Source organism: Carcharhinus amblyrhynchos, chromosome 6, assembly GCF_965287045.1.
Source record: "Carcharhinus amblyrhynchos chromosome 6, sCarAmb.v2.hapA, whole genome shotgun sequence".
Lineage (NCBI taxonomy): Eukaryota > Metazoa > Chordata > Chondrichthyes > Carcharhiniformes > Carcharhinidae > Carcharhinus > Carcharhinus amblyrhynchos.
Window position 1 is genome coordinate 36,765,224 of NC_137329.1, and position 21,084 is coordinate 36,786,307.

The 21,084-nt window shown below is 41.5% G+C and overlaps 1 protein-coding gene and 1 non-coding gene across 2 annotated transcripts in view; one reads left to right on the forward strand and one right to left on the reverse strand.

Moving 5' to 3' along the window:
* The window catches only part of sbf2 (SET binding factor 2), a 598,480-nt gene that overhangs the window by 260,662 nt on the left and 316,734 nt on the right, over positions 1-21,084 (reverse strand). Inside the window, exons 8-12 of the mRNA XM_080190221.1 lie at positions 17,911-18,019; positions 16,581-16,694; positions 8,325-8,402; positions 8,111-8,224; positions 1,998-2,126 (exon numbers count right to left, since the gene is read on the reverse strand). Coding sequence (XP_080046347.1) covers positions 1,998-2,126; positions 8,111-8,224; positions 8,325-8,402; positions 16,581-16,694; positions 17,911-18,019 — 544 coding nt within the window. The remainder of the gene's footprint in view (positions 1-1,997; positions 2,127-8,110; positions 8,225-8,324; positions 8,403-16,580; positions 16,695-17,910; positions 18,020-21,084) is intronic.
* trnas-gcu (transfer RNA serine (anticodon GCU)) lies at positions 4,707-4,788 on the forward strand. The gene has a single exon. It is a non-coding gene; the product is annotated as a tRNA-Ser (tRNA).

Sequence of the window (21,084 nt, forward strand, 5' to 3'; positions counted from 1 at the left end):
CAGGTTAGGGGAATTGGCCATGCTAAAATTGCCCCTTACGTCCAAAGACGTGTAGGTTAAATGGATTAGCCACGGTAAATGCACAGGGCTACAGGCATAGGACGGGGGACTGGGCCTGAGTAAGATGCTCTCTCAGAGGGTCTTCAGTGCAGACTGAATGAGCCAAATGGCCTCCTTCTGCAAATTCGAGATTCTATAGCTTTATGGTTTAAGGAAGCTGTTATTGGAAAAGGCAGATCTCTGATCTGTCATGGGTGCCAATGATTTTTTTCCAACTCACAGAAGGGAGAAGTAAAATCTCAAAAACGGTTTTGCCAATTGAATTTCTCAAAATGAGACCGAAGTATTTTTGAAATAAAATCAGAAAATGCAGGTTAAACAACATCTGTGGAAAGAGAAACATGATTAATATTTCAGGTCAAGGACCTTGCACTAGAACTGGGAGAAGTTAGACACAAGTACAAAAAAAAAGTCCATGATGGGGAGGAAAACAAGAGAGACTAAATGAATGAAGATTCAGTCTTTCAGGGCCAAAGCAAATGGGGCAAGTAAAGAAATAAAGAAATAATAGAGCAAGGATGCTATTATCTGCAAGTAAAATTAAGAAAAAGGCAAAAAACTAAACATGCAAAGAAAAGGCAATAAAATGAGGTTGTAGCCTGAAATTGACAAACTCAATGTTGAATCTGAAAGGCTATGAAGTGACCAACCAAAGGATGAAGTCTGGCAGACCAAGGACAGAGATGTCATTGTCAGAGGAAGATGTAGAATTGAAATAACAGGCCACTGTAAGCATGGTGTTAATGCCTGCGAAATGAACGGATGTATTCCACAAAGCAGTCGCCCAATCTAAATTCTATCTCTCCAGTGTAGATGAAACTGTGTTCTATCAAATACAATATACTACAATGAAAAACATAAAAGCAAATTGCTGCTTCATCTGGATGTAATGTTTTGGGCCTTGAATGCTGAAGAGACAGGAGAAAAAAAAGGCAGGTATTACCTGTTTGAATGCAAAGGTGCTGTTGGAAAGGGACAAGATATTGGGGATGATTGAGGGGAGGGCAAGACTACTTGGGTGGCACAATAGCACAGTGGTTAGCACTGCTGCTTCACAGCTCCAGGGCCCTGGGTTCGATTCCCGGCTCGGGTCACTGTCTGTGTGGAGTTTGCACATTCTTCTCGTGTCTGTGTGGGTTTCCTCCGGGTGCTCCGGTTTCCTCCCACAGTCCAAAGATGTACGGGTTAGGTTGATTGGCCATGCTAAGAAATTGCCAAAGGTCCTCTTTCTGCACTGCAGGGTTCTATGATACTCAGAAGGGAACTGTGCCACTGGAATGCTGAAAAGAGGGGAGAAAATGTGGTAGGTAGTGGCATCACCCTAGAGGTAGCAGAAAATGGTGAGTTGAATACTGGTGGGTGCAAGGTAAGAAAAGAGGAACCCTTTCATAGTTCTGGGAGCAAGAGGAAAGGTAAAAGACTGGCCTGTCACTTCAAACGTCAGAGAGAGTTGGGGGAAGGGGGGCAAGTTGGAATGCATTCAGAATGTTCTCAATTTTGGAAATAAGCTGTGCCAAGGAAATATTGTTTTATATATATTTAAGTTATGAAGAATCTCAACACTAATTAAGCATTCATAATTTTTGCAACCTTGGAAGTATCCTGAGCCAACATCAAAAGTGGAATAAGCTTTATTAATCATAATTAAGGTGAAATAGCTGAATAACACAATGGAGAGGAACACGCCATTCTTGCCCCTAAACCATCAGATGCAGGACCAGGAAATTCAACTGCCAAATTTATGGAATTATAAATAATTTAAAACATGTGTAAAATGTGATCATACAAACCAGTTTGATAGGTGAAAATGAGATATATGAGGCAAATTAAGCAATACTGACATTCCTGTTTTTAATAATTCATAACTTAAAACATTCTAACATGGCAGCCATGTAAAAGATCGTGCATGTTAAATAGAGAGAGTGAGGAATTCTTACATCATCAAACAAATCACAAGCTCTGTAAGGAGGTCCTCTCTCTGACACAAATCCTGCAAATGCCATTCCATCAAGAACCTTTGTCAGGAAGTCATTTTCAACCAATCCACGTTGTCCCAGGAAGGCTGCCTGCAGTGTGAACAGAAATTGCCAAATAAATATTGGGTTGCTTATGACTCAGCATCATGTTCTGTTAGAAATTGGACTGAATTTTCATCAGAGAAGCAGGAAACAGGGATTGGATTTGTTTTCAGGTCAGAAGTGGTCCTCAGGAAAGGGGAACTGATTAAACGGATGAGCTTTTGGCTTTCCTGTGCAATTAACAGCAGTTTGGGGGGGTTGCTTCCAGCTTCAGAGAAGCACTTAGCTGAAGCACACATTAAGTGGAAGGTTGCCTGAACAAGAAGTTGCCTTGCAGCTGCTTTTAAATGAAAAGCATAAAAATCTGCCAGGCCACCAGTATGAAGGGAATCTCCCGACGAAGTGATCTTTGGTCGTACCCCATTGAGGTGAGGAGGGAAAATCTGCAGGCTTACCAGGAGCCAGGAATGATCAATAATCAGTGACTGAAAATTGACCAGTGCAAATTTGACTACAGCTGACTCCAGATACACAGCAATGAGGTTGACTCTTAGCTGCCCTCTGCAGTGGTTCAGCAAGCCACTCAGTTGTATCAAAACTCCATGGAAAAGACAAACAAATGGACTGCAGTGGTTCAAGATGGTAGATCACCACTATCTTGTCAGGAATAATTGGGGATGGGCAACAAAATGCTAAGCTGCCCATGATACCCATATCCCATGAAAAAATAAAGCAACATACAAGGGAAAGAAGCCTGTATTACTGTAGAATAGGCTGGAGTCATTGCATCGCTACTATGAATAATTGCAATAGACAATTATATGATCTTTGCATTCTTGCAGAATAAATAACAAATACACTAGTGTCATTATGTTCAACAAAACTCAGATTAAAACACATAATCCAGCAATTTAGTATGAAATTATTTTTCTTCCAAATAGTCATGGGTTAATTTTTGAAAACTCGTTCAACAAAATATTCTCTCATTAGTTCAAGACTCAGCTGTTCAAATCTGGTTAGATAGAAGGTATAAATTATGGTTTTGATGCAATTTTCACCACGTAGCGAGTCGTGAGAAAAGCAAAATTACACTTATCACATGCTTTTAATTCAAGATTCTATAATTTGCAACAAGTGCAGGATTTCATAAGATTGTTATGTTTTAACTTATTTCCTGTAATTCAAGGTAAAATACAGTAATATGGACAGGGGAGCATGATCTCATATGGGATCTGCCTCAAGACATGTCATATTGCTACCCAGGTCAGAAATTATTGAAAGTAAGTTTCAAATTTTAATACCAGGATGCCTAGGAAGAGGCAGCTAGCCTAACTGCTGGCAAGCCTCAGATCCCAGGGCAGTCAGACCGAGAGTTTTAGGGAAGCTGACACACAACAGACATGTTAGGCAGAAGAAAGACTGTTTTTGGGTTAAGCACCAAAGTGCTGGTGAGGATGGAACTCATGCCTGAGGAAACAAAGATCGTAATAAAGACTACAGAATTACCACAGAGGACCCTGCAACACTAAGTCTATTTGATTATGGTCAAAGGGTTAAATGAAGCGGATTTTGTTTATCAAGAGATTTATTCTAGTGAAGCAGGGAGAGGAGATCCTGTTAGAGCCAGGAGCAGCTTTGGATTTTCACTGCAATACTGTCTGTGTTTACACATTACACTGCACTCTTTACAGTGTGGAGTTGTGTTGTGTTAAAAGTCACTGAGGAAGACCTTTTCCAAAGTTTGGTGTATTAGTTTACCACTAAGTAATTTATAGTCTCTGTTGACCTTAGTGCATTTGATGAGTGGAAGTCTTAAAATGTGGAGTCTTGTCATGTGATCCTTTGACTGGGAAACTTGTATCTCTTTTTAAATTTTACTGATTTCATTGGGGATTGTAACAAACAAAACAGCACTTTCCTTTTTTTTCCAATTTAGTGTAAATATTTCAAATGCTAATTAAGGTACTGAATTGGTGCTAAAAAAATCACTAACATATCCACCTCAAGTTAAAAATAGACCCTTTTTTGCAATGCATTAATCTGCCTCCCATTCATGTTCTCAAATGTCAGCAAAGATGAGTCTGTAAATGTGCGTTAGAAATAGAGAAGAATTGTTTGGTTTGTTTAGCTGACTTTTAGCCAGATCACAAACTGGTTATGGGTGAAATGTTATTTAGTCTGTCTTCAAGTGCCGCAGGGATTGGTGCTGGGACCCTTGCTTTTACTATATCCATTAATGACTTAAAATTATGGGTAATGATCAAGAAGTTCACAGGTAACATGAAATCTGTAGGCTGGTAAATAGTGAGGATAGCCGAAGACTGCAGGATGATATCAATGGACTGGCCAAGTGGGCAGAGTAGTGGCATATGGAATTCAACCAGGAAGAGTATTGAGGTAATGCATTTGGGGAGGGCTAACAAGGCAAAGGATTATACTATAAACGGCAAGACCCTGGAAAGTACCAAAGATGAGTGGGATCTTGGGTGTGCATATCCACAGGTAAAAAAGGTGTTTAAGGCAGCATATGGAATACTTACCTTTATTAGCCAAGGCATGCTGAAACTGTATAAAATGGCAGTTAGGCCACAACTAGAGTACTGCATGCAGTTCTGGTCAGCATATTGTGACAAGGTGGCCGAGTGATGAAGGCGATGGACTGCTAATCCATTGTGCTTTGCACACATGGGTTTGAATCCCATCCTTGTCGGTGATGCATTTGTTCTGTCTCCATATTGGTCCACATGTGGGTTCAATTCCAGCCTTGGACACTGTGTGGAGTTTGCATGTTCTGCTTTTGTTTTCGTGGGTTTCCTTCAAGTTTCCTCCCACAGTCCAAAGATGTGATGGTTAGGTGGGTTGGCCATGCTAAATTGCCATTTGCGTCAAGGGATTAGTAAGGTAAACGTCTGAGGTTACCATGATAGAGCTTGGGTGGGATTGTTGTTGGTGCAGGCTCGATGGGTTAAATTACGTCCTTCTGTTCTATCGGGACTCTATGATTATAGGAAGGTTGCAATTGCACGAGAGAGGGGGCAGAGGAGATTTACCACAAATCTGCCAAGGTCAAAGGACCTGAACTATGAGGAAATATTAAACTGGCCATTTTCCTTGGAGCAGCGAAGGTTGAGAGGGAGCATGATAGAGTTGTATAAAATTATGAGGGGCTTAGATAGGGCACTTAGGAAGGAACTTTTTTTTTATTAGTAGAGGAGTCATTACCAAATTGCATAGATTTAAGCTAAGTAGTAGAAGGATAAGTGGAATTGTGGTAGGAGACTGGAACTCACTGCCTGAAAAGAAGGTTGAGTTAGAAACTCTCAAACACCTAAGAAATAATTTTGGCTTGCGCTGCCATAACTTCCAGGACTGTAGGCCAAGCACTGGAAAATGGGATTAATGTAATCAAATCTTTGTTAACCGGCATGGACACAATAGGCTGAATGGTCTCCTTCTGTAAACATCTATGATCTTCTTTATTCTTTCATGAGGTGTAGATGTTGCTGGCAATCATTTATTGCCCATCCCCAACTGGCTTTGGACTAAGTGGCTGGCTAGGCCCTTTCAGGGGGTACTTCAGAGTCAAGCCCATTGCCATGGGTCTGGAATTACATTTAGGCCAGCCTGTGTAAGGACAGCAGATTACCTTCCCTAAAAGGACATCAGTGAACCAAATGGGTTTTTGTGACAATTGATGATAGCTATCACGGTCACCATTACTGAGGCATGGGCCTCTGAATTACCAGTCCAGTGATATTACACCTATACCATAAATCATATTTCCTCCTAATAGTCACATTATTTTCTATGGATCAGAAGTGAATTGTAGTTGCCCCTGTTTTACCACACTTTTGTTGAATGTTAAAACCACACAGAACCGTTTCTAATCAATTTAAAACTGCTCAATGACTTTCATTGTCATAACTTTCTTGTTATGGTTGTCTCACAAATCTCCTATTCAGTCTCTCTTAACACACTAGGATTTGTCTTCTAGCTCCTATCCCAAGGATTTATTGCACTGAGTCCTTTTAGCGCCATTTATAGCTAAGAAATTGATTTTTCTTAAGTCATTTCTTTTTGGAGAGGGCATATTTTGCCTACTCTTCGAAAGGATGTTTAATTTTGGCTACTAAACCTTTTCCAATGTCTCTTTTCCCCTCTTATCACCTTTTTAATGTCTTCCTTTTATCTTCATTCATCCCAGTGAAATCTTCCTGTAGGATTTGTAGAGATTGTTTTTCCTCTTTATATCACTTGTAATTTCCTTTCAAATCCATTTAGCAGAATGCTTATTTTGTTTGAGCTTGTACTTTTGGTATGTATGTCTTATTTGCTCAGCATTATATCTTTACAGATGTTAACATATTTCAAGAAGTACTTCATATCCACTTTATAAGTCTACCAAACAACTTGTTCAAGACTGAAGTATGAAAATTATTAGACAATTGATTTAAATGACTATTGAACTATTAATGCACTAAGGAATCCCACTGTGGGCATAATTATCCCATTGATAGCTATAATAAAGGTTTACTGAAGGTTTATGTTATTGAGGGCAACAGAGAAAAATTGGCAGCAAAATATTAAATATCACTTTTACAAGCTAGAAAATTAAAGACGTAATGATTTTTTATGTCAGGCAAAGTCCAGTAAGAGTTAAACTACCTGTAACCTCCAGACTATAGTTAGTAATACTTCAACCTGAAGAGCTGCTTTGATTGGTGCATCAATTTGCTGATGACACCAAGATTGGGGGAAAGGCAAATTGTGCGGAGGGTGTGGAGAGTCTGCAGAAGGATCTAGATAGGCTGGGCGAATGGGCCAGGAAATGGCAAATGGAATTTAATGTTGGCAAGTGTGAGGTGGTCCACTTTGGTAGGAAGAATGGTAGGAAGGACTATTACTTACGTGGCGAAAAACTGCAGCAGGCGACGGTGCAGAGGGACCTCGGGGTCCTTGTGCATGAGTCGCAAAAACCCAGCCTGCAGGTGCAGCAGGTGGTCAGGAAGGCGAATGGGATGCTGGCCTTCATAGCGAGCGGGATTGAATATAAAAGTAGGGAGGTCTTGCTGCAGCTGTATAGGGCATTGGTGAGGCCGCAGCTGGAGTACTGTGTGCAGTTTTGGGCGCCGCACCTGCGCAAGGATATTTTGGCCTTGGAGGGAGTGCAGAGGAGGTTTACTAGGCTGATACCGGAGTTGAGGGGGTTGAGCTATGAGGAGAGGCTGAATAAACTAGGCTTGTACTCGTTAGAGTTTAGAAGAATGAGGGGAGATCTCATTGAGACGTATAAGATGATGAATGGGATGGATAGGATAGAGGTGGAAAGACTCTTCCCGCTCAAAAAAGACAGTAGGACTAGGGGGCACAGCCTCAAGATAAAGGGGGGGCGGTTCAGAACGGAGTTGAGGAGGAACTTCTTCACTCAAAGGGTGGTGAATCTCTGGAATTCTCTGCCCGTTGAAGTGGTGGAGGCTGCCTCGCTAAATATTTTTAAGAAGCGGGTTGATGGGTTTTTGATAAGAGAAGGGATTAAGGGTTATGGGGAGAGGGCGGGAAAGTGGAACTGAGCCACGACAGATCAGCCATGATCTTATTGAATGGCGGGGCAGGCTCGAAGGGCCAGATGGCCTACTCCTGCTCCTATTTCTTATGTTCTTATGTTCTTAAGAAAGTGAATATTCCAGTACTGTAACCTGTTAACTAGTCAGGGACAGAGAGAGCAATTACGCCAGTCAAAAACAACAGTACCAAACTTCCTCATTTAATGGAAATGACCCAGCAGTCAGAAAATGAAGTTCTTTATCTCTTCTTTCAGAGTTTTAACATAAAAGTGTGGGAAATTCCACAGTCCAGGACAACTGAAACATTGCTATTTGCATATAAATTCAGCAATAATACATTATGCTGAAACTCAGTATACTGATGCTTTACTATATGTTCATTTAGATCTGAATGTCAGCAGTTGCATTACTACAAAAGGACTAAAAAAGCAGTATTAAAGACTGTGTAAATGATCATTAGTAACTGACCTTGTGAAAGTGTATTACAGGTTCAGGATGGATTCGAATCAATTGCAAGCATGATCTGTACCCCTGAAAGAGCTGTGCAAACAATCTAAGGAATACCGCCCTGACTTCCTTATCCTAGAAAAGAAAAATAAAATCAAGAGAACTTTGATGAATATGCTGTAATTAATATTGCACAATCATCAACAGTCATAGAAATAATCTCACAAATACTTACCAACAATCTTAGATTAGAAGGAGCTGAACGAGCAGGAGGAAAAGCATAATCAGCTACTTCGAGATCTGGATGAATAACCTATGAAGATATTGATACATGTACCTTTATTTCAGATGTGCACGGCATCATTTTAATCAGCAACATATTCAGCTTGGAACTTAGGCTCCGTAGAAAAGTTTCTAGCTACTAATTCTTACTTATAATGCAAGGGAGACATTGGGCAATTTCCAAAGTAGAAATTTCTCATCCATTATCCATATCTTCTCATTAAAATTCAAGCAACTGAATATGTGAATAAAATATACATAGATATTTCTCAGATTTTCAATAGTATGATGCTAAATCTAATCACAGTAGCTCAGAATCAAACAAATTTATGGTAATTTACCAGGAATAAAAATGAAAAGGAAAGAAATAGTTAAAACGTTCTTACCTGTGAAAGGATAAAATGGACAAAACACATACCACACATCTATTAATTGTATATTAATTTACATTCAAGTAGTGGGCACTAACTGGCCATCATTTATGCATCTTGATATAGGAGCAGACCAAAATTATGGTGGTTGAATTTGGAGGTGCTTGTTAGTAACGTATATCACGATAAAACTTTGGGCCACAACTTCTTCAGAGTGTAACACAGCATCAGATTACCACTCCGTGTCAATTACCTTTGTGGATTTTCTTCCCATCCTGCTTCATTTGATCATTCAACTAAGTCAGGGAGATGCAGGTAGTGCAGTTGTCCTCAAGGATAAACTGTGTCCTCTGGCTTTGACTTTTCACAGTAAGAAGTCTCACAACACCAGATTAAAGTCCAACAGGTTTATTTGGTAGCATAAGCCACTAGCTTTCGGAGCACTGTGCTCCAAAAGCTAGTGGCTTGTGCTACCAAATCAACCTGTTGACTTTAACCTGGTGTTGAGACTTTTTACTGTGCTTACTCCAGTCCAACGCCAACATCTCCACATTTTGACTTTTCAGTCATTGAAAACAGTTTCTCTTTATTTATTCTACTACCTTCAAGATTTTAAACATCTGAATCAAACCTTCTCTTAGCATTCCATGTCCAAAGGAGAACAACCCCGTTTATGAACATATGAATTAGGAGCCCCTCGAGTTTGCTCCACACTCAACAAGACCATGGCTGATCTGACTGTAACTACTCGATATTTTTGTTTACCACCGATAAAACTTTCACCTCCTTGTTAATCAGGAATCTATCCAGCTGTGCCTTAAAAAATGTTCAAAATTTCTCCATTGATCCTGTGTAACTACATCCTTCATTACTGGGACCAATCTAGTAAATATTGGGAAGATTGAAGCGACTGTTTACTGTTCCTTTACCACAATGTGTTCACTGGCCACCAACTCCACTACCCTCCTTGGAAACCATTTGAGGTTAAACCAACCTGTTTACAACCCTGGTGTCACGTTTGATTTTGAGATGAGCTTCTGAGTTCATATATATGCCACCCCTATTTTCACCCCTTTTGCAGATCATCTCCTGCTGAAACCCTCATTCATGCCTTCATAACCCTGAGGCTTTGATCCCATTTGTCCCAAGTGCTATATCTAGTCACCTCCTGAATACATTCAATGTTTTGGCATCAACTACTTCCTATGATAATGAAGTCCACAGGCTCACCACTCTTTGGGTGAAGAAATGTCTCCTCACCTCTGTCCTAAATGGTCTACCCCAAATCCTCAGATCCCTGGTTCTGGATTCCCTCACAATCAGGAACATCCTCCATGCATTTACCCTGTCTAATCCTGATAGTTTTTTATAAGTCTCCCCCTTTATTCATCTGAACTCGAGCAAAAATAATCCTAACCTAGTAAACTTGTCCTCATACATCAATCCTGCCATCCCTGGAATCAGCCTGGTAAATCTTTGCTGCTCCCTCAATAGCAAGAACATGCTTCCTCAGAAAGGGAGACCAAAACTGCACGCAATATTCTAGGTGTGGCCTCACCAAGGCCCTGTATAATTGCAACAACACATCCCTGCTTCTGTCCTCGTAACCTCTCACAATGAAGTCCTGCACGCTCACCTTCAATGACTGGTGCACAAGGATACCCAGGTCCCACTGCACACTCCCCTCTCTCAATTTACAGCCATTCAGGTAATAATCTGCCTTCTTGTTTTTGCTTCCAAAGTGAATAACCTCACATTTATCCAAATTATACTGCATCTGCCACTGATTGGTCCACTCACCCGGCCTGTTCAGATCATGCTGAAGGATCTCTGCATCCTCATCACAGTTCGCCCTCCCACCCAACTTGGTATAGTCTGCAAACTTTGCGATGTTACCTTTTGTTTCCTCATCCAAATCATTAATATGTATTGTGAATAGCTGGGGTCCCAGCACTGGTCCCTGTGGCACCCCACTAGTTACCGCCTGCCAATTTGAAAAGGATCCATTAATTCCTATTTTGTTTCCTCCCTGCCAACCAGTTTTCTATCCATCTCAATACACTTCCCCCAATCCCACGTGCTTTAACCTTGCATGATCATCTCTCACGCGGGACTTCATCAAATGCTTTCTGAAAGTCCAAATATACCACATCGACTGGATCCCTCGTCAACTCTACTAGTTATATTTTCAAAGAAGAATTCCAACAGATTTGACAAGCCCGATTTCCCCTTCATAAATCCATGCTGATTCTGTCTAATCCTGCCACTGCTTTTTAAATGCTCCACTGAGAAGTCCTTGATAATGGATTCAAGAATTTTCCTCACTACCAATGTTAGGCTTACTGGTCTATAATTCTGTTTTCTCTCTACCTCCCTTTTCGAATATTGGAGCGACATTAGCTACCCTCCAATCTGCAGGGACTATTCCAGAGTTTATAGAAACATGGAAGATGACCACCAATGCATCACTGTTTCTAGAGCCCATTCCTTAAGTACTCTGGGATGTAGGTTATCAGGCCTTGCAGATTTATCCACCTTCAATCCTATCAATTTTCCCAGCACTATTTCTCTACCAATATTGATCTCCCTCAGTTCTTCCCCATAAATCTTGCATCCTCCAACATTTCTGGTGTCTGATTTGTCTCTTCTTTTGTGAAGACAGAGCCAAAGGCATTTGTGATTTGTCTCTTAACCCTTTCATTGGACAGTTATCAATATGACTTAGCTTCCTCCATAATTATTAGTGTGGGTATTGATCCCCCTCACTGCCCCATAAACCCACTCTGTCAATTAAATATCTTCCAAAAATGTGTAGTCAATGGAGGTTTGTTCCGATGTTTCAGATTGCCAAGATAGAATCATAGAATCCTACAGTGCAGAAGGAAGCCATTCAGCCAAGCGAGTCTGCACCAACCACAATCCCACCCAGGTCTTATCCCCATATCCTCATGCCTAAATAGTCGCCCTGACATTTGGGCAATCATCTTAACCCGCACATCTTTGAACTATGGGAGGAAACCCAAGCCAACACAGGGAGAATGTGCAAACTCCGCACAGACAGTACCCAAGCTAGCAATCAAACCCGGATTTCTGGTGCTGAGAGGCAGCAGTGCTCACCACAATGCCACCCTAAGATGTGATGAGCAGAAAGCCACAATGATTGGTACTCACAATGTGCTACTCACAGTTGATATTGCTGACTTGGATAAAGGGACCCAACGTATGGCGGTTTAATTTGCTGATGACAATAAGGAAAAAAAGTTGTTAAGGGACATAGGCAGGTTAAGTGAATGGGCAAAAAATTGGCAGGTGGAGTATAACGTGGAAAAACGTGAATGAATCCATTTTGGCAGGGAAATAGAAAAGCACTATATTATTTTTCTCCACGTTGTTCTTGGACTTGTCTGGCAACAATGATCATGCTGAAGGTTACTCTGGAAACTTTAAAGCCATACTGTTTCTCTCAGAGGATTTCCTAAACCACAGGAAATAGGTAATTCAGGAGCATGTGCGTCAGGAATTTTGCTGTTATGAACAAGAGGGAAATACCTTGATAGTTCCCATAACATGATTCATCCCCCCCTCCTCCTTCCATGTTCTTGAGAGAAGAATTATTGCATTCCTGAAGTCAGGGAGGAAGCCATTCTTGATTTCCTCAATTCTGCAAACAATAAATTTGGCCTATCCTTAAATATTGCCAAAACGAAACATATCAAACAAACACCTTGTCAGCCAAATATTCAAACTCCCACAGGTGCTAAAGGAGAGAGTCTGGAATGTGATGAGAACTTCTTTCTTTGGCAGCCACATCTCCCAAAAGGTCACCATTGGTGAAGAGATCCAGAGCTGGATCAGCTGCACCAGCTCAACCTTCTACAAACTATGGTTGTGAATGTTTGACAATAAATGCCCCATTTGGGGCAGCATAGTGGCACATGATTAGCACTGCTGCTTCACAGTGCCAAAGACCTGGACTCGATTACCAGCTTGGGTCACTGTCTGCGTGGGTTTCCTCCAGGTGCTCTGGTTTCCTCCCACAATTCAAAGATGTGCGAGTTAGGTGGACCGGCAATGCTAAATTGCCCCTTAGTGTCAGGGGGTTATGGGGATAGGACCTAGGTGGGATTGTGATTGGTGCAGACTTGATAAACCAAATGGCCTCCTTCTGCACTTTAACATTCTATGAAAACAGAAATTCTAAAGTAGAGGGCAGTTATTGTCACCACACTTCTGAACTACAATCAGATCTGGACTGCATATCAGTGGCCCACCACGTCCTCCAAATTCAACAGGAGGACCATCGAACAAACATTACTGTTCTTCTTGAAGCCAGCTTCATTGGTATTCACGCAAAGCTCCAGCAAAATCATCTTCAAAAGATGAAACATTGTATCCAGGTGGCCAAGAAATCTCTGCTGTTGGGTCCTGTTTTCTCAACTCTCAAATGGCCAACGATTCAGGGAAAGACAAAGAAAATGCCTTAAAGACACTTTGAAGCTCTCCTTGAAGCACAGCAGCATTGACTTTCATGATGGGAGAAGCTTGCTACCAATTGTTCAGTACGGCAACTTGCACATCAAACTGTATCACTTGCTGGTTGACAACTTCTTAACAATGAGGCAGAATGGCAGCAGAGAAGCAAGAAAAGGAAGCAAACCTTGCACTCCGGATTAGTGGTAGGGGATGGGGAAATGGCTGAGGCCCTGAATAACATTTTTGTTTCGGTCTTCACGGAGGAGGACGTGAATAATTTGCCGGGTGTTAGCGATGGAAAGGTGGTAGGAGTGGAGGGCCTGAATGAAATTATTGTTACTAGAGAGGCGGTGCTCGAAAGACTGGAGGGACTGATTGTGGACAAGTCCCCAGGACCAGATGGAATGCATCCAAGGGTTCTGAAGGAAATGGCGGAGGTGATAGTGGTTGCCTTGGTGATTATTTTCCAAACATCGCTGGATTCCGGGGAAGTGCCGGAAGATTGGAAAACGGCTAATGTTACGCCGTTGTTTAAGAAGGGTGGCAGGCAAAAGGCAGGGAATTACAGGCCGGTTAGTTTAACGTCTGTTGTAGGTAAAATGTTAGAATCCGTGATCAAGGAGAAAATAGCGAGGCATCTTGAGGAGAATTGTTTGGAAGAGCAGACGCAGCACGGTTTCATTAAGGGGAAGTCGTGTCTGACGAATTTATTGGAGTTCTATGATGATGTGTCTAGGGCGGTGGATAGAGGAGAACCGGTGGATGTGGTCTTTCTTGATTTTCAGAAGGCATTTGACAAGGTGCCTCACAAGAGGTTATTGCAGAAGGTCAGGGGGCATGGAGTTGGGGGTAGGGTGTTAGCGTGGATAGAGGATTGGCTGTCAAATAGGAGGCAGAGAGTGGGGGTCAATGGGTGCTATTCGGATTGGCGGTTGGTGACTAGTGGAGTGCCCCAGGGGTCGGTGCTGGGGCCTCAGCTATTCACCATTTATATAGATGATCTGGAGGAGGGAACCGAGTGTATGGTGTCGAAATTTGCTGATGACACCAAGATTGGTGGAACGGCAAATTGTGCAGAGGGTGGGGAGAGTCTGCAGAAGGATCTAGATAGGCTGGGCGAATGGGCCAGGAACTGGCAAATGGATTTTAATGTTGGCAAATGTGAGGTTGTCCACTTTGGTAGGAATAATGGTAGGAAGGACTATTACTTACGTGGCGAAAAACTGCAGCATGCGACAGTGCAGAGGGACCTCGGGGTCCTTGTGCATGAGTCGCAAAAACCCAGCCTGCAGGTGCAGCAGGTGGTCAGGAAGGCGAATGGGATGCTGGCCTTCATAGTGAGGGGGATTAAATATAAAAGTAGGGAGGTCTTGCTGCAGCTGTATAGGGCACTGGTGAGGCTGCAGCTGGAGTACTGTGTGCAGTTTTGGTCGCTGCACTTACGCAAGGATATTTTGGCCTTGGAGGAAGTGCAGAGGAGGTTTATTAGGCTGATTCCGGAGTTGAGGGGGTTGAACTATGAGGAGAGGCTGAATAAACTAGGCTTGTACTCGTTAGAGTTTAGAAGAATGAGGGGAGATCTCATTGAGACGTATAAGATGTTGAATGGGATGGATAGGATAGAGGTGGAGAGGCTCTTCCCGCTCAGAAAGGACAGTAGGACTAGAGGGCACAGCCTCAGGATGGGGGGCGGTTTTAGAACGGAGTTGAGGAGGAACTTCTTCACTCAAAGGGTGGTGAATCTCTGGAATTCTCTGCCCGTTGAAGTGGTGGAGGCTGCCTCGCTAAATATTTTTAAGACGAGGGTTGATAGGTTTTTGATAGGCAAGGGGATTAAGGGTTATGGGGAGAGGGCGGGAATGTGGAACTGAGCCACGACAGATCAGCCATGATCTTATTGAATGGCGGGGCAGGCTCGAGGGGCTAGATGGCCTACTCCTGCTCCTATTTCTTATGTTCTTATGTTCAACTACCTTGTGGAATGTTCTGGTCCATGGGTCCAAAGATAAGCTGTTCGAAAACTGACCTGTTCAGTTACATGAAGGCATGAAAACTCATATCAATAAATAGACAATATCCTTGAATTGAGGGATACCTGATGATGACTTGTGTTTTATGTGGCATGAATGGATCAAAGGAACAGGTTAGCCTCGCATGATGGCACAGTGGTTATCTCTGCTGCCTCACAATGGCAGGGACCAGGGTTCGATTCCTGGCTTGGGTCAGTGTCTGAGCGGAATCTGTACATTCTCTCTGTGTCTGTGTGGGTTTACTCCAGGTGTTCTGGTTTCCTCCCACAATCCAAAGGACATGTTAGTTAGGTGCATTGGCCATGCTAAGTTCTCCCGCAGTGTATCTGAACAGGTACCAGGGTGCAGTGATTAGGGGATTTCACAGTAACTTCACTGCAGTGTTAATGTAAGCTTACTTGTGACAGTAATAAACTTCAGTATACGAACATACAATTTACTAACAGGTGTAGGCTATTCAGCCTTCCAAGCTTGCTCCGCCATTCAGTAAGATTATGGCTGATCTGCTTGTAACTTCATCCCCACATTGCTACCTACTGATAATCTTGCACTGTCATGTTAATCAAGAATCAATCTTGTTCTGCTTAAAAATATTCAAAGACTCTGGTTCCGCTGCTTTTTGAGGAAGAGTTCCAAAGACTTACGACCCTCAGCGAAAAAAATTATCCTCAGCTCGGCCTTAAATGAGCAACCCCTTTTATTAAACAGTGACCCCTAGTTCTGCATTCTCCAACAAGTGGAAACATCTTTCCACATCCACCTGAAAATACCCCTCAGGATCTTAAAGTTTTAGATCAAGTCACCTCCTACTCTTCTGAGCTCTAGTATAATGTGGACTGGAAAATTTCTGGGGTGAAGAGGGAGGCTGAAAGAGTCTTGGAATATGACACAAAAGCTGTGTAGAAAAGTCATAGGTTGAGGGATAGGGTAGAAGGCAGAGCTAGTGGCGAAAAGAAAAGGTGAAAGAGAATGAAGTGACAGGGAAAAGGACAAAATCAAAAGGAACAAAAATAGTTGGTGCTCAATTAAATTTTGTCAGGAAAGTCTGATTTCAATGCATGAGCGCATGACTTGTCAAGCAACAAAAAAAGCAACCGCAAGTGAAAAAAGTCCTCGCTATTCATGCCAAATTTGTGCAGTGGTATGACACCCCTAACCCCCAGAGAGAAACAGATTTCAAGAGTATTCCAATAACAATCATACTGACCCTACTATAGACGAGAATTAGGTCAACTTGTTCAACAATGCAACTTAAATTCTGAATACAAATCAACAATGATACTTTAAGTTAAAATTCTTATTTCAAATCATATTGTTATCAGAGAATCAACTTACAAGAGAAAGGGCTGTTTGTGTTTGATGTAAGAGAGGTTCTGGCAACTGGGAGAGATGAATGCATTCTGGGATTTTAATTGTACCGCCATCCAAATCAGCGACAATTACATCTAACTGGAAAGAAATAACATACAAAATGTAAAAAATTAAAAATTGAGGACGAATTCTGTAATAACAATTACTTTGATGCTTCAGAAAATGAAATAGACCAGTCAGCCCCAACAGTTCATGAGCTGTTTATTCTGCACAGGACCAGTGTCAAATCCTATGTGTCTGCCCTGTCCCTTCATCACTTTATTCCTTTTTTCTCTTGCAGCCTCTCTAACATACTCTTACATGCTGACATAACCTCTGCTTTATCCACTACCTTTGGAGGTGCATTCCACAGCTTAACAACACAAAATATTTCTCCACCTCTCTAAAGTCTCTTGCACTAAATTTTAGATTCCAGTTCCTAAAATTGATTCTGTTCCAAAAGTAGCAATATTTTGTTTTATATATGAACATACAAGCAAAGAGCTGCAGTTGGCATTCAGCCCCTTGAGCCTGCTCCAACATTTAATAAGATCATGGCTGATTTGACAGTAACCTCAAACCTGCAACCAGCCTACCCCAATAACCTGTCACGCTCTTGCTTACCAATAATCTATCTACCTCTGCCTTACAAATATTAAATGCACAACATATTCATTGGAGCCCAGATCCTCAAGTTTGCAAGTTTAAATTTCAGAACAAATTCAGTATATTCAAAACCAACTGTAGCTTATCCAGTTAAGACCTGGAGTCCAACATCTTCATAAGATTTGAATCATCTGCAAATTTAGCCAGATAATTTATAAATATTTAATCAAACAAGCTCTCAAGACAGTCTGGGACCCCAGTGGTAACATTCTCACAGGTTGATGACAATCCCTGTATTACTACCCACTGCATTATCAGTCAATCAATTACGTATAAATGATAAAATATTTCCAATGATTTGTGCTTACTTGATTTCAGTGCCAACCTTTCCAGAGGAACTGTATTACTATCACGAAAGGACACAGCCCTTTGCGATTTTAAGCAATTCCTCCTCTGGAGTACACCGAGACAAAGAAAATGACCTCTCTTTCACGTGTAAATGTTGCTCATTTACTAAACAGCATTGTAATGTGAAGAAAGATAGTTAATCAAGTACATTTCACACACTTAAAATACAAAGAATTTCAGTAAATGATTTGCTGCTGATTAACATAATTTTGCAGAATAAAATGCTACTAATAAAGTACACAAAATTAGAAAAAATCCAAACTGCGCTTCTAAACAAACATACAAATGGGCTGCAACATACCAGATCATTAATTTCACTGTGAAACATGGAGTGCACACCAATGATAAATGGAGTTGGTGAGCTTAGCACTTCCAGGAGTCGTGCAGGGAGAATCGGAATGTAAGGGTAACTGGGGAAAAACAAAAAGGAAACAGAGTTGGCAGCATTAATCACCTCATGCAGAAACAAAAAAATTAAGATGCAGTCACAATTTTTGCACCAAGTTCTCAGTCAGAACCCCCCTTGGGCTGTTCTGTCGACAGTATTTAATAAATAACAGATTTAAAAATGCAATCTGCAATGCCACTTCTTAATAGATTTACTGGTGATAAAACATGATTCAATGAAAGACAGTTGTTTTTCCTGGCCAACATGTTTTCATGTTTAACTCTAAGTAAATGCAAACATAAGGAACTATAACATTCTTTTGTTCAATCAGTTGAGCAGAGTCAAGATATCTGTGTGTCATTTTAATACTATTAAAACATCAATAAAACCAGTTCAACTTTTCATATATAAATAATCCAACAACAAAATGGGAATTGAAATTTCAGTTAATACTTAACTGCTAATTTCTTTCCTTCAAAAAGTAAAAACGCACGGAAATGTTCTTAGTGTTGTAAAAACCTATCTAGCTAGAATTAAACTCATTTTATTTGTGCTATTCAATAAAACAGGCTGCCTTCATTTTCAGTTTGGTTCAGTTGGGAGCAACATTTCCTTCAATTCAGAAGATTGTGCATCAAAAACTCAATCTGGGACAACAGCACCTAATGTGTATTGACACTCTAGCTGCATAGAATTCTTGGGGGGTTAAATGCCTTCTAGTTCTCCACCTAGATTATGTACCTGAGCAGCATCTAGAAGAGAATGCGAGAGGAGGAAGAAAACATATGAGTGCAGTGGGAAACTGGAGTGTTCCCTTGGAGTTTGGAGCTTCTGAGATGACACCAGGATTCAAAAGGGACACAGAGCTAGTGGACACAGCTGATTGGGTGAGTATGGTCAGTTAAGTATTTACTACTTTGATTGCTTATGGCATGTAAGGTCTTCATTTTGTGGTTTATGGCATGTAAGGGCTATATTGTGCAATAATAAGGACAAGGAAAGGAAGGCCTTAGAGTAAATGATATTGTTTGATTTTAAATACCTTCCAAATGTTTCAAGGGATAAGTTATGGCAGGAGAGCTCAAAGCCATGGTGTGTTCTTCTTGCTTTATGTGGGAAGCCAGGAACATTTTCAGTGTCTGGGGGTCAGCATGTATGCATGAGGTATCTCCAAATGCAGCTCCTGATTGCCTGAGTTTCAGTGCAAGAGTGACAGCTGGGGACATGTGGAGCACATGAAAGGTGGAGAGTATCATGGAAAGCACATATAGAGAGGTGGTCACACCAGAGGATAAGACTCCACAGGCTGGGAGAGACTGGGTGACCATAAGGGAAAACAAGAGAACTAGGCAGGCAGTACAGGAATCTCCTGTGGCCATTCCCCTGAGAAAAACATTACATCTCTTTGGATATTGTTAGGGGGAATGGCCTCAGAGGAAAGCAGCAGCCATGTATGTTGCACCATAGCTAACTCTGCTGCATGGGAGATGGGTTAAAAAATGAAAGAGTGCAATAGTTATAATGGATTCAATTTTAGGGGGACTAGATAGACATTTCTGAGGCCACCATTGAGACTCCAGGTGGCCTTCTTGGTGCTAGGATTTCAGTGTGGCTACAGGGCATTCTGGAGGGGAGGGTGAACAGCCAGTGGTTGTGGTATACAATGGCTCAAATGATATTAATACAAAAAGGGATGATGTTTTAAAAACAGAATATAGGGAGTTAGGAATTAAGTAGGACCACAAAAGGTAGTGATCTCAGTGCCACATGCTAGTCAGAGCAGAAATAACAGGATATATCAAATTATGTTCTAATGTGTGACTGAAGAGAAATGTGAGGGGCAGAGTTTCAGATTCCTGGGACATTGGAACTGATTCAGGGGGAGGTGGGACCAACATACTGGACGTGAGCAGAACAGGGACTGATGTTCCGGGGAGAGTATTTGCTGGATTGGCTGGGGAGGGTTTAAACCAAAATGGCAAGGGTCTGGGAAACTGTGTTACGAGTCAAAGGGTGGGGAAATAAGACAGGAAGGGAAATGAGATAAGTGTTAAGCAAAGAAACCAAGAGCTAGAACTAAATAGGTCAACAGTGAAAAATAATGGGAACAGGGCAAGGATGGTAAAAGGTCAAGCCTTATGGCTTTGTGCCTCAAAGTGTGAAGCATTCACAATTAAGTGGATGAATTACTTGCGCAAATAGATCTAAATGGGTATGAAATGGTCAGGATTACAGACACATGGCTACAGGTGACCAGGGATGGGAATTGAACATCTAGGGCTATTTAGTATTTAGGAAGGACAGACAAAAAGGAAAATATGGAGGAGTTGCATTGATGGTTAAAGACAGAATTAATGCAATAGTGAGGGTGTTGTGATTTACTTGAACAACTTAACATTGAGAGGGAGGAAGTATTAATTGTTTTAGCCAGCCTAAAAGTGGATAAATCCCCAGGCCCAGACGAAATGTATCACAGCCTGCGATACAAGGCAAGAGAGGCGATTGTAGCAGCTGTGAAATAATTATCAAATCTTCTCTAGCTACAGAAAAGGTGATACTCATGATGTGCAGGTGCCGGCATTGGACTGGAGTAAACACAGTAAGAAGACTCACTTACGTCTTATACAGAAGAGGTGACAGAGGACTGGAGGACAGCTAACATGATACCATTATTTAAGAAGGCAAATAGGGAGGAACCACAAAATTACAGTCCAGTGAATCTAATTTCAGCCGAAGGGAAACTTCTGGAAGAAATTCTGAGGGGCAGAATTAACCTTCACTTAGGAAGGCAAGGATCAATCATGGATAGTTAGCATGGTTTTGTCAAAGAGAGATCATGTCTTACGAAGTTGATTTTTTTTTCAAGGTGGTGTCTTGATGACGGTAGTACATTTGATGTAATCTATATAGACTTCAGTAAGGCATTTAACAAGGTTCCACATGGGATGCTAATGAAGAAGGCAGGAAACCATGGAATCCAGGGCAATTTGGCAATCTGGATCCAAATTTGGCTTAGTAGCAGGAGGCAGCTGATGATTGAAAGTTGTTATTGTGACTGGAAGGCTGTGTCCAGTGCTTTTCCACAAG